The 13,438-nt window shown below is 42.6% G+C and overlaps 1 protein-coding gene across 1 annotated transcript in view; it reads left to right on the forward strand.

The window, feature by feature from the left end:
- RBM20 (RNA binding motif protein 20) overlaps positions 1–13,438 on the forward strand; it is a 102,595-nt gene that overhangs the window by 79,074 nt on the left and 10,083 nt on the right. The window contains exons 3-10 of the mRNA XM_030488605.1: positions 1,068–1,129; positions 1,287–1,378; positions 1,727–1,828; positions 6,183–6,343; positions 7,788–7,919; positions 9,722–9,801; positions 10,591–11,278; positions 13,173–13,271. Coding sequence (XP_030344465.1) covers positions 1,068–1,129; positions 1,287–1,378; positions 1,727–1,828; positions 6,183–6,343; positions 7,788–7,919; positions 9,722–9,801; positions 10,591–11,278; positions 13,173–13,271 — 1,416 coding nt within the window. The remainder of the gene's footprint in view (positions 1–1,067; positions 1,130–1,286; positions 1,379–1,726; positions 1,829–6,182; positions 6,344–7,787; positions 7,920–9,721; positions 9,802–10,590; positions 11,279–13,172; positions 13,272–13,438) is intronic.

Here is a 13,438-nt window from a genome sequence, read left to right on the forward strand (position 1 = left end):
AAGGAAAAGTTAGGACTCAGGGTCCCCAGCGACTTTGGCCTGAAAGCAAGAAGGTGCTCAGCATGTGTGGTGCAGACCACGCTCCCAATTCTCTCTTCACACTGCCAAGGGAGCTCCAAATTCACCCTTGGGAAGCAGCTTCCCAGCCTGTGTGCTAGGTCACGTTATATAGGTCAGGTCTGGAGCCCCACAGCCATTCATGGGCTCCGCTGGGGTTGTGCTGGCCCCCTGGTAAGCCCTGCTCAACGAGTCCTTATGACCTTTTCCATCGCATCGCAGGACCAGCACCTAACTGCAAAGGCATGTTCATGCTGATGGTGGCCTGACAAAAACATTAGAACAGCGTGTATGCAGGAAGGAGGATGGCCAGCAAATGAAGTCATGCCTGATACTTACACACACAGGAATATTTGATTGTATTTGCTCTTTCATGTTTCCCTCTTACTCCCTGAGCACCTGCTTGGAAAAGGGTTTGCTGCACTTACTGCAGCTATGGGGCTGGTCTGAAGCAGCCCCCACCTAGGCCATGCTGGGCATTTCTTTTTATTCATTAAACTTTTAAAAAGGGCAGGGGAAATGTCATCATAGTGAGTTTCATTTGGTGTGTTTGTCAGTGTTTAATACACTGCCTCATTTGGATCACAGGAGTGTAAATAGCTAAATGTACTTTGGCAAATTTTGCTGATCTATTGAAATGAATAAGCACTGTCCTGGCTGCCCTGCATGCTGAGCACCTTCTTTATGGACATTGCAGGAGTTGAGGGTGCTCAGCACCTCACAGGATGAGCTCTTCAGCTAGAGTGGAGTAAGTGAATTAATAGAAATGTACTGGATTTAAAAACTAATACAGAGAAGCTCTCCTTTTGTAAAGTACCTGGTAATTTAACCTATAAATAACAAATTGGTAAATGCATTGGATGAAGGTGCACTTGGCTCCTCATTGCACAGTTTAATCTTCAGCATCTCAGTAGTGTTTTTAGACTAAGGTAAACTGAATGGAGAAGCAATCTCTTGTAAATTTGTTTCAGGATTTTTCCTGTGCTCATCATCTCTTTGTTTCAACGTAGGACTGGGATCAGCACGTTAAAGGAAGTCTTCACATCCAAAAATGTATGGCTTTTTCAGATAAGTAAGTATTATTTTAGAGACCCTCTTCCAACTGAGTTTTGAATAGAGCATCCCTTACTTCAGTGGCTTTACACTGGGAATTTACTATCTAATTATTATGCTTTAATATTTATGGCACATTATGCATGCTCCTAAAGTTCTTTTCTTTTATTTTCCAGCACTGGTATCCGGTGTGTGTTAAGCTCAGCAGATGGAACATTGCATTTATCCCCAAATAATGCAGCAGTTTTCAATCCATCTAGTGTCGAAGGTGAGTGCTTGTATGTGCAATAGTTAAAACCACTTCTTTTTTAAATTGAAAGGGAAGTCAGTCTCTGGGGGAAAGCGGACATTTAAAATGAAATGTGACACAAGTTTCCAAAGAAAACTTTTTAGAGGCTGTGCACAGAAATGCTAAAAGCCAATACTGTGCCTTTCAAAGTATGAATTTATTTTACTTTCGAACAATGACTTGTTTTCACAGTACCACCAAACTGCATAATTTGGTGTAGACACTATGAAATTAATTATTATGTAAACGGGGCATTGCTTACTGGGCACACTAATGCAATTAGTGTGAGTCGGGATTTTCATGCAATGTGTGTAATCCATTATTCAGATTATCCACCAAATGTCGGCGCATCTTTTATCACTACGTCAGCAAGATCCTTTGGCCAGCCAGGTCCTACATTTTCCTCTCCTCCATCAGGGGTAAGAGTGAGTACTTAAGCAAATTGATCTCTGTGTCGAGATTCTTGTAGAAGCCACTTCTACTTACTGGAATTAAAACTGTTGAAGGCTTTGTTTTAGACAATAATCTGAATATTCAGTCTGTTAGTTCAACTTTCCTGCAGCTCTTTTATGCTTTTGATTTTGGCGAAATCAGAACTTGATTGTAAGGTTTTTTTCCCAGTGTTAAAAGTTGTTTACTTGTTTGATACAGGGAGGGGGGAAAATGGTTTGTGTGTATCCCATTGGCTTTTTTTCCCCATTTTCTGAATCTTTTCAACTCAGAAAGGTCAGCTTCAGCTTGGAATGACGATTTGAATTAGCTTTTACTTACTCTAAGTAATTGATCCAACCCTAGCTATTCTGTGATTCTATGATCCCAACAAGCAGCCTTCCATCTCTGTGGTTAGTTATTGGTAGCAACTGTTCTCTGCCCTTCCCATGCTGGGGTGCTTCTCCCAGGTGGCAAAGATAGTGAGTGCAGCTTTGCTGTTACCTGGAGGTCCCAGATCGATTCATTACACTGGACTAACTTTTTCTTAGTTTATTTTAGTGTACTGTTCATATCATCTGCTGCTCCTGGTAGCTTTTCAGCAAGTTTGGTTTGGTGTACATCCTTCCATGGCTTAGGTTTATTTGCCCCTCCCCTGCATTCAACACAGGTCTCCAGTGCTACTGCTCTAGTGCACACTTGAATTCCCAGCCCAGTAATGAAAAAATGCCAGAAAAAAAAGGATAACATTAAAAGTGGTTCTTGCATTGATGAGGCAGAAAGATTTTAAAAGGAAACAAAAAAAAGAGAAAAAAAATGCAGCTAAAAGCATATCATATACATGATGGAAGTACAAAGTTGTTAGGGTGAAAATGAAGCTCAACATATATCAGAAAGCTATGATTAAAGCTGGAGGCATCAAGGGCTCATGTTAGGGCATTCATGGAATAGCAGCAGTATTTCAAGGATTCAAGTTTTCACCTTGTTAGCTTTTGTGTATATATCCTGATGTGTTCTCTGACACTCTGGAAAGCCAGGCTGAGTTGCTCCCCTGTGCTACTCCAGTTCGCACCAGGCATTGCTTACAGAAACATCACCCAGATTTGTTTAATCCAACCCATTTTCTTTGCTGGGCAAGAGGTTATTCTGAAGGGGTTTTATCTTCTGCCTGTCACAGACACTGTGTGCAGGGGAGCAGAGAGCAGAGCTGCTCATGACAGCTGCCTCCAAGGTCAGAGGTGGAGTAGCAGCGGGTGTAGAGGAATGTTCCTTTTCATCATGTCTGTCAACCTCGCAACAAATGAAATTAGTGCTAATACCAGTATCGTTTCTCCTTAGAATCTGTCACTATTTATCATTTAAGCTGCCTGCAGAAGTCCTCCTTCTCAATGTCTGGCAGTACTATGAAAGATGAAAGAAACAATAATTGATTTTGATTTAATAATAATTTGAATAATTAATTCATTATAATAATGAATGACATTAATGAAATAATTAAATTAATGGAGTATTAATTGGATAATTTGATTTTCCAAGAGCCTGTAAATCCTCCTCTTCAGAAGCTCATCGGGTGGGCAGGGAGTTATAGTAGAGGTGTTAAGATGGAGTTTGCCATTTGTCATTCACCCTGCAACCAGGTGGCTTATAATTTATTACACCTTTGCACGGTAGTATTCACTTTCATCTAAGCTGCTGCCATTTAAGTGAGCAGTGGAAGATTATATTTGACCCTGCATGTAATCATAAACAAAGTGTTCAGATTTCTGGAAGAGCTTGCTCTGTGCTATCCATCTGCAAATAACTCTGCCCCTCTTTAAAAGGCAGATACAGTGCTACAAGCGTTCATTCGGGCATGGAGAGCCATTAGCACTGGAGGGATGGGACTGACAGGTTCTTATTTAGAAAAAATTCAAGCAAAGCTCAAGAAAGGGATAAAGAATTTGAAAAGCAAGAAACAAAGGAAATGGGAAAAGCTGTAGTAGAAAAAATGGATTGGGGAAATAATATGGCACATGGTAGGGAATGCATTTCACTGCTGTGCATCAAATTATTTTTGTAGTAGTTGTGCAACTGCATTGTTAAACCCCCATAGATATCACTTGCAAAGAAAATTAGCTTAGAGTCTCATTGAAAATTACATTCAAAACTTAACACACAACAGCCCTTCTAACTTCCTGTGTGTGGGTATGGAAGGTGTATATTCCTTTTCTGGCTGTGATTTACAGCTCTGTCGAATGAATGGACCCAATTTAACTTCAATCAGCTGACAAGATTACTGCTTGGTACAGCCCATTGACTTCTGCTATGAGTACACGACCACTTCTTAATCATGAATTACAGCAGATTTATGGCATAGCATTTAAATTTAAGCCATTGCCAATTGTGGGGAGGTGGTAACATCTTAGGGTCATTTTGATTTAATGTACTGCTGTGCAGGTGTCAGAACACGTACTCTGGAGCCTCCATAGGGAGCAGCTGAGTCTTTCTAGTCCCATAGACTCCTAACATACCATCCTTAACTAATCTGACAAAAGAAACAGAAGGGTGTTCCTACACTGGGAACTGCTTTTGCTGTCAGGAAAGTTTCCTTTTCCTCTGCTAGCTGTAGTTGTATTCTTCTGTTGTGCACTACATGCTTCCTTGCCAGATGCAGGCAGCCACCACTTCCTTTTCTATTTATTTATGTTCAAGTGGAGTTTAGTTGCTTCATCTTTTCAGGATCAGGCATTTGTTATTTTTCTGCCAGAGAAAATACCATACTTCTGGATTTTTGTACTTCTTTGACTTACCTTTTGCACCTGGGCAAGCTCCGTAAGATGCAAGCTAAACAGCAGACTACTGTATAATACATGGTCTTGCTGCAGCAAAACCACACAAATGGTTAAGTGGTGAAGCCTGGAGGGAAGGTAATGGGATGAAGGTGTAAATAAGATAACATTAGCTCTGTAACTTGTGAACTTGCTGACAAGCCAAACATTTGTGATGGCTCTGGTGAACTTGATCCTGCAAGATTACATGATTTGCATCTCCCCTTGAATGACACAATTTTAACTGAAGGTATAGTTACTTCTTCAGTAAAATCCTAACAGCAGAGGTCATAGACAGGGAAGTGGTCTGGGAAGACTTAATCCTGTGTGAGCAATGTTTTGCGTGTCATTAGCTGGGGTAAATTATGTTCCTCTCCCAGTGTACCCTGATGCCTCTTTGCACGGGGAGTGTAGAGCCTGCTTTCCATGTCAGGGAGATGGGCGGCTCTTTGGGAACTGCCCCAGCACTCCAAAATAGACTAACACCCTTGGGAAGCGATTACTGCACCACCACCGTGTGCCTCTGCCAACCCAGTTTGGGAGCTCCGCCTGTCTGCGTGTCCAGTGATCACTGTGTCCCCAGGGGAGAAGTCCCTCCTACTGCGTGTTGGTGTAATGAGAGGGGAAAGTAGTAGGTTTTCCAACCTGAGGTACAGTGTGTGTTTTCTCACAAGATAAATGAGGTCACTTTTACACCGGGCCCAGTCTGTTCCACCAGCACAGAAGGAGGATTGAAATTCAGCCTCTGCTATCCTGAACACCTCTGTAGTCACCTAAACTGATTTCTGACATCTATATGAATTTATAGATGAGGACTGCAGTGAGCATCTGTTTTCATTTCCAGGAACCATAAGCACCACATAAATGGATGTTTTATGGAATACTTGAAAATACTAATTTTTTGTGCATTGCCTGCAAACTGTCTGCTAAGGGCACTCAGCAGTAATGCACGGGGCCTTCATGTGCAGGGAAGGCACAGAGCCCTCAGGGAGACCAACAGATGCAGGCAGGCTCAGGAAGGCTGTCTGACTTGCCAGAGAAGCAACAGGGGTTGTGCTGGGGTACCAGATGGGTACTGGCCATGCAGAGAGCTAGTCAGGAGGAGCTGAGACCTCCTAGTGACAAGGGCACCCTTCATCTCCAAACACTGAGGGGCCTCCAAACTCTCGCTGGTCCTGAGTACAGCGCAGTGGCCTGTGCCCATGGCAGCCCAGCCCTCTGCTGTGACGTGCAAGGGAGCTGAATCCCCTATGACTTATGAATTCCATAAGGTTTGAGGTGGCAAGTTAGCTTTTGCAGCAATATTGTTAATCCTGTTTGAACAAGAGCATCTCTTCTCGAAATCCTCTCTGGGCTTTGTAATGTCCAGGGGTGGAGATTCCATTGCAAGCTGCACTGCATTTGTATTTCTAAACAAGGATGTTAAAATACAAGGTTTTAAAGAAGATTATTTGTCCTTAATAATAGAACAGAACATTTAATTTTTTACAGAAATTTAAGGTCTGATCTAGTGGATGGAATATCTAAGATAAAAACATGGTTTTGAGTTGTTTTTTCCCCCCAATTTCCCCAGAGGAAATCTGCACTGGGTCGAGTTGTTCACATCTGCAACCTCCCCGAGGGAAGCTGCACAGAGAATGATGTCATTAACCTGGGGCTCCCATTTGGGAAGGTCACCAACTATATCCTCATGAAATCCACTAATCAGGTACTGTGCATTTGGGGTCACCGGTGTTGACATCTACTGGTATAAAGATATATTGATGAGAGGACAGAGTCTTTCGGGGGGAAATCTGTTTTGTTTTGTAATAGAAACTTAAATACATGAAGCCTGCTCTTAAAGTAGAAGAAAAAATTGGTGTTCATAGAATGAGATGATGGCCTAAACATGACCACTGCCTCACAATCCTTGTTAAAAACCCCCAGACATTTCAATGAAGAAGTATTGTAAAACTATACTTTAATAAAGTATAGTTTTATGTATTTTTTATTAAATTTATATATTATTTTATTAAAAATAATAATATTTTTAAAAAGTTAATAACTTGGCCTTCTCTCAGCCATTTGTTAGGGTCACTTTCAGAGTTCTGTTGTGCTGTTTGGGAGGGTTTTATTGCTTTCTTACCCATACACGTAGAGCTGAACTGGGCATTGAAGAATGACTTGCACTCTAATCTGGTTCAGCTGTCCGACACAGCTGAACTGTTGTTAGAGTAGAGGCAGACCCCTCAGTGGTGTAATTACAGTTACAGGCTGGTGGCAGAGCTCCCTGGCCATGGCTATACTGGGTGATCTGGCGCACACATGCTAAAGGAAGGCTGTACCCTTACAGGGAGCACTGAGGCCTCACTCACTCCCCTTTAATCTGCGCTGGATTATAGTAGAGCTCTTTCTTCAGTGTAGTTTAAGTCTACCTTAAGCAGTTTAAGTCTACCAGTAGTGGTAGGCTGGGAAGAGTAGAACGTCTGCTCTTGCATACCTGTAGCAGACAGTACAGATGGATGTAGAATCCATGCCAGTGGGTAGTGGGTTGAGATTGTGAGGTTTCAAAATGCAGTCATTACTCAGCTGTGAGTATATTCTTTGACCACCTAAACCGCAATCACATCAAATGTGATTTTTGTGTAAATAAAAGTGCTAGTTAACAACATTCAGGTTTTTTAAACTCTTTTTTGCCTTTGTTCTGGCTGTTCATGCTCTGGTGTTCTGCTTTTATCTGGATCCCTTGCAATTGTGCAAGACACAGCTGACAGTCTCGGGAGCAGTGCATGCTGCAGCATTACAGTTCTGCATCCTGTCAGCAGCTGACTTTGGTGTAGAAGCACCAGTGAGGAAGCGAGGGAAAGGTGATGCTTTCATATATTGAGAAAAATTAGATTCCAGTCATTTAATTTTTCAACTAAACTGGCTTCTAAAGTTGCCTATTGGCTTTAATAGCTGCATTGAAACCGTTATTTGCAGTTAAAAGGAGGCTGAGAAATGGACTGAGTGTTACAGTTTCAGCTCCAGGGTTGAAAAGCTACCCAGTTCTGTACTGTCAAGACATTTTGCGTGAGAAGAATCCAAACAAAAATTATTATGCTGCCTTTTCTCTCTTTACTTTGTATTTTTAATTACGTACTAGATATTAAAGCTCTCCCCATTTGTGCTAGGCCTTTCTGGAAATGGCTTACAGCGAAGCAGCCCAAGCCATGGTACAGTACTACAAAGAAAAACCTGCTATGATAAATGATGACAAGTTACTTATTAGGATGTCTAAAAGATACAAGGAATTGCAGCTGAAGGTAAGATAGTTATTCCTGATCAGATTTCCTGAGTTTCCATGGCATGTTCTGGAGAATGCATATAAAACTTCTTGCTGATTACTGATTTCTAATTAATGCTTTAATATTATGGAAGAAGAAAGGTAAATTAATGAATGCATGATAACAATCCTTTATATTAAGCTGCTTGCTCTTGCTTTAAATTTTAACTCTTGGAAGAGATCCCATTTTCTCAGATTCTCTCATACCATTACTTCGAAAATCCCTTCTGAGCTTCCTTCTCAGTGGGCTCCCCACATTCCTTGGTCTAACAAAGGCCTAAAACAAAGCCATGTGTAAAATAAAACATGTCAGCAAAAATAAGATGGTCCTATCCTTTTATTCAGGCATTAAGCCTGAAGCAATGCTTTTCACTGCTTGGCATGCTTGAGCCAATAGTACAATCTCTATACCAACCAGTGATGGCAGGGCTGGACATCACACTGATTTCTTTTTCTTTGCTGTAAATGACCTAAGTTAAGGAGCAAATTTTGCTTTAATTATGTTTTCTTTACCACACTTCTGATGTGGACACCTGAGTGATGTCCAAAAATCCATGCTCTTATAAGGATATTTATGGAAGCTTATGTACTGCCATGTGTAATGCTAAGAGAGTATTAGTTTTTTCATGGAGACTTGGACTGGAACTGGCAATAAAGAGCTGAAAAGCTTCATAGCGTATTATCTAACACAGCACAAGGTTATTTTCTACAATAACTCTGTAATGTTCCAAGTTAAAAGGTTAAGGGGCCTTTTATGAGCCTTGAGTTAAAAACAAGTAACTCAGATGGTTTAGTTTGACCTTTGGAAAAGTCTCTTTCCCTCCTGTATGTGTATAATAGTTTAAGGAGACTTAAAGGAGTTGCCAAAAGTTCACAAACCAGGCAGTGTTTCTCAGTGTGGTACCGTGAGGGGTTCAGATGTAAGGTGGCAGAGACTGTGCATCCTAACACAGAGGTGGAATAGGAAACTACCAGGAGAGTGTGGTAGTTTGCCCAGATTTCAGGCAGGTTTTCAGCCTTTCCACTGGCAGTTTTTCAGGGCATGGAATAATTTTTCTCTGCATGAGAAAAAGCCCTTTCCCTTTGTTAAAAGCAAACATGCAAACAAAAGTGCAACATGGAAGGGGGGATATGCATGAGCTATTCACCACAACAAACTGCTGGGTTCCTTCACGATTATGTTGCTCAGCTTGGTGCATGCACCAGTGTTTGGCAAATTGCATGCACTCCAGCCTGGAGCAGTGCATCTTTTGTAATTGATCTTGAATCTCAAGTAATCAATGCTTCCACAGTACACATCTTTCTTGCGCTTAGCTTTTCGGAAGCTCTCATGTCTAAGCAAGTCTATTAGAGCTATACTCCAGAATGAGCTAAACTCTAAGCTGAAGAGAAGGCAGATCCTAGAAGATCAGAGATAGGCTATAGAGATTGAATTCAGATATTAGAAAGATTGTCTGGGTTGTTTCCTCTTACATCCAATTCCTAGAAATAGTGAACATGTAACAGGGCAAGCGAGTTTTCAAAGCCCTTTACAGCAGCCAAGTATGGGAGGCAGTGCTACAAGGTAATGGAGCAAACTTTCCATTTGTATCATTTTATGGCTTTGATCTCGTTGTTGAGATTCTAGCTGCAGAAAAGAGTGTAACCACAACACTGAAACCGAGTATTCTCAGTAGTAGTATAATGGAATGACGCATGGATGTTGTTTCTTTCTAGGACAAATCACCTATGTTAGCTTGGAGAGTAGTGCAGCATGCTAAACCATGTCTTTGTCTTCTTTAGAAACCAGGTAAGAATGTGGCTGCTATCATCCAGGACATCCACTCGCAGAGGGAGAGGGACCTGCTGCGTGAAGTGGACAGGTAAAGTTTCCCCATAGTTTGGAATTGGGACCTGGATAAGTCTATAAACCTGCAGGTAGAAAAAGCATAATCTGTGTGCTTCCCTCTCTTAACTCATTTGCTTTCTTAATTTGGATTTCACTTCAAATCACTGTAAAAATATAAGTGGATACAATAGTAGGTACAGGGCCTGTATAATGAGATCAGATTGAAACTGTGCACATTGTGAAAACAAATGAACTCTTTCCTACTGACTCAAAAAAGTGCACCTGGCATGTGGAGAACACACTCCCCCTTGAGTGAACAGTGTAAAGGCTGGGGGTGCTGCAAGACCTAGCAGGGAGGAGCCAGTTCAGGTTAAAATGTATTTGGGTATATTTAGGATCTGCCTGGCTTCTGGACCTTCCAGCAAAAATGGAGAGGAATCACAGTCCTAAAACATCTCCTTTAAACAGGTGACCTTTTTCACTTTTGTCTGAGAGATACCCTAGATGACTGAGTATTAAGGGTACAGTCATCAGAGTCATTCAACATATTATAAGCTTTTAATGCTGAACCCCTATGTGACACTTTTGAAAATGAATGAATATATTCTTGACAGGTCTGTGAGGAAGAGTTAAACTCTGTGGATATGACTCTGCCTTTTCTCCCGCTCACTGTGTTTGCAGCTGTGCAGTGCATGTCTGTGACAGGCCTGGGGTCTCAGGTTCACAGTCCCCAGGGCATTCCCCGTGTGTTTCCAATGTACAAGACCTTGGTAGACCGCAGTAGGTTGGCTGGGTTAGTTAAAGCTGCCTTTTCCTTCTACAGCAGGTATGGCACGGAAAGGCCCCGCTCTCGCAGCCCCATAAGCCGCTCCCTGTCACCCCGATCCCACACTCCCAGCTTTACTTCCTGCAGTTCACCCCACAGCCCGATGGGGACGGGCAGGACCGACTGGGGAAATGGGAGAGAGTCGTGGGATCAGTCTCCGTATTCTCGACGGGAAGAGGAAAGAGACAGCAGAGAATGGCGAGAGAATGGGGATGAGAAGAGGGACAGGACTGACATGTGGGTACATGAGAGGAAACATTATTCCCGACAGCTGGACAAGTTTGATTTGGATGAACGGATTGAAGGAGGCAGAGGGCACAGAGAAAAATATTTAAGGAGTGGTTCCCCTGGCTCCCTTCACCCTTTATCTGGCTACAAAACCAGAGAAGATGACTATTACCGAAAAACCTCCAAGTCAAAGTCTGACAAGTTTCAGAGGCAGCTGCAGGATTTACCTGGGAGATCCAAGAGAAAGGAAGAGGCAAAGTTAAGGGAACGCAGGCATTCTTACAGCGAGGACGCTGCCAGGGAGGAGGCTGCTGAACAGAAGCACAGCAAAGCATCCGAGGGCTCCAGGCAAAAACAGAGTGATAAGAATAAGGTGAAGAAAGCCGAAAAAGACCAAGAGGAAGATGCTGCTGCTGAAGGCAGTGATGTGAAGGAAACCAAACCTCCTGAGAATGAGGTAAATAAAGATCTCAAACTGTATTTAAGAAGGCAACTGCTGAAGTAATACATTTTTGGAAATATTTTAGGTCAGTTGTTTTGGTTGTGGTGCTGGTGACTTGTAATGTTTTGCCATGATAAAATCAGGGAATACAGGCCTAGAAGAAATCTTGGGAGTTCATCTTGTCTAACTCTTTCCCAGATCGTGCAGATCTATGACACCATTGTGTGGTACATGGACATTGTCTTTCTGTGCAAGCACAGAGCCTCTGGGTACCCGTGAGGGGAAGGGGACAGACAACTGAAAACAAAACCAAGTGACAATGTGCTGTTTGCATGCAAGCTGTGTGTGCAGGGGCAATTGTCCTACTGCTCTCTCTTCTAAGTTGTGCAGAATACCCCATAGCCGCTCTCTCCACATCCACCACCTCCTTGCACTGTCTGTGATGTGGGCTGAGTTATCTGGGAATTAAGTGGCATTTTACAGGGATGCACAATATTTGCAGGACAGTAATTCCCAGGACAGTGCAGGGAACTGGTGGATATACTGCTAAAATAGGGAATGAACTTTTAATGAGGAACATTTTTGTTTTAGTCAACACACCAGAACAATTAGTTTCTGTTGATCATATGTCCCTACCCTCAACTGTGGCAGGAATAATTCATACCACTCCCTTCAGTGTGCTGGCAGGAATCTCTTCCCATGGCAGAACCACTGAATCAACCTACTGTGAAATTATGGGATCTCAGGAGAAATAATCCCAGTCAGTAAAGCGGCAGTGTTTGTGGGTTTGATCCTCCACTGGGAAAAACACATGGGAAGAGATCAAGATGCCTCATTCGCTCAGTCCCAGTAGAGCCCATGCTCATATCCCCACCCCATGGAGATCTTGTTACTGGCTCTTGGCCACCTTGCCTCCCCCGGCCCCCCCGGTGATACACTGCTGCCACCCACCCCGGGGATGCTGGCACAGGAGGCTGCAGAGCTGCTTTGCTGACCAGGGGTCCGTCTCTAGCTTGTGGCTTTGTGCTGCCAGGGCCATCTTTGGTTGTTTTTAATTGACCTTGTGTTCGTTCTTCTCATGTAGGAGCCAGGTTGGTGGAAATCTCTAGTCTTGTAACTCAGCTAGTCTCTGTGGCAGGCAGCAGCACTACCTCATGCCATAGATATGTGTGGCTGTACCACCTTTTGTCATCTTTCTCCTTTGGCTGGTATTTCACTGTGATGGATGGTTTCTTGGGGGGAGATGTCAGAGACAAATGTCAGACAGCATCCTAAATCACCAGTGCTGCACACTCCTCTGCATGTTTTTCAAGTTAAAAGTGGCTTTGCTAAAGGCATACTTCTCCAGGGACTGCTGCTAATAATCTATTTTAAAAGGAAGAGATATGTTTGAATGTCTTGAAGTCACACTTGTGTTTCACCTCTCTTTTACCAAGTGCCAGGTAGTACTGTGGTTGTGTTCTTCCAAAGGATGAACAGTGCAAGCAGTTGCATTCTCGACTGATCTTACCTCAATAGACAAAACAGTTGAGGTCTTCTGCAGAGTTTTAATGCTGCTGCTCTCCTCACCAGGTCTGAGCCAACATAGCAGATGTGGGTAGAGAACAGAGGAGCGGAGGCTGGGAATTTTAACGAATTCACATTCTCCCCCACCTGTCTCCAGCCAATTCTATGATACAAATTACAGCTCTAATTTGGCTTAAATGTCTTTTTCTTAATTCTCTTTTTGTGCAGCTTTGCAAATGGAATCCGATTGTTGGGTCTTTTCCCACAACCTAGTTGACTTGCATAAAGTTTAGAAATAAAGAATGTGACCTTGTGAGTGACTTTGCTTCCCTAAACCCAGAATAGAAACATACTAGAGCACCACTGTGTGTTGCTGTACATGTATATCTTGTATTTATTTTAGCTTGGAAAAGAGGAGCAAGTTCCCGAGAAGAGCTCGCCTTCAGCTAATAAACAAGGAAAAGAATCTGGAGAAATCCTGGAAAACACAAGACAAGAGAAGGTAGGTGACACGTTGCTGATGCAGCTTCCACAACAAAATGAGTGTTTTCCTGGGTTTGGTAGCATTCTCCCAGCTGAGATATTAAACCTCCATGAAAGGCATGTAAAAGGGTTGTAGAAGGGGGTTGTCTAAATTAACTTGCCTTATCTTGACCTCTGCTTTAAGGG

The sequence above is a fragment of the Strigops habroptila genome, chromosome 5 (assembly GCF_004027225.2).
Source record: "Strigops habroptila isolate Jane chromosome 5, bStrHab1.2.pri, whole genome shotgun sequence".
NCBI classification, from domain to species: domain Eukaryota; kingdom Metazoa; phylum Chordata; class Aves; order Psittaciformes; family Psittacidae; genus Strigops; species Strigops habroptila.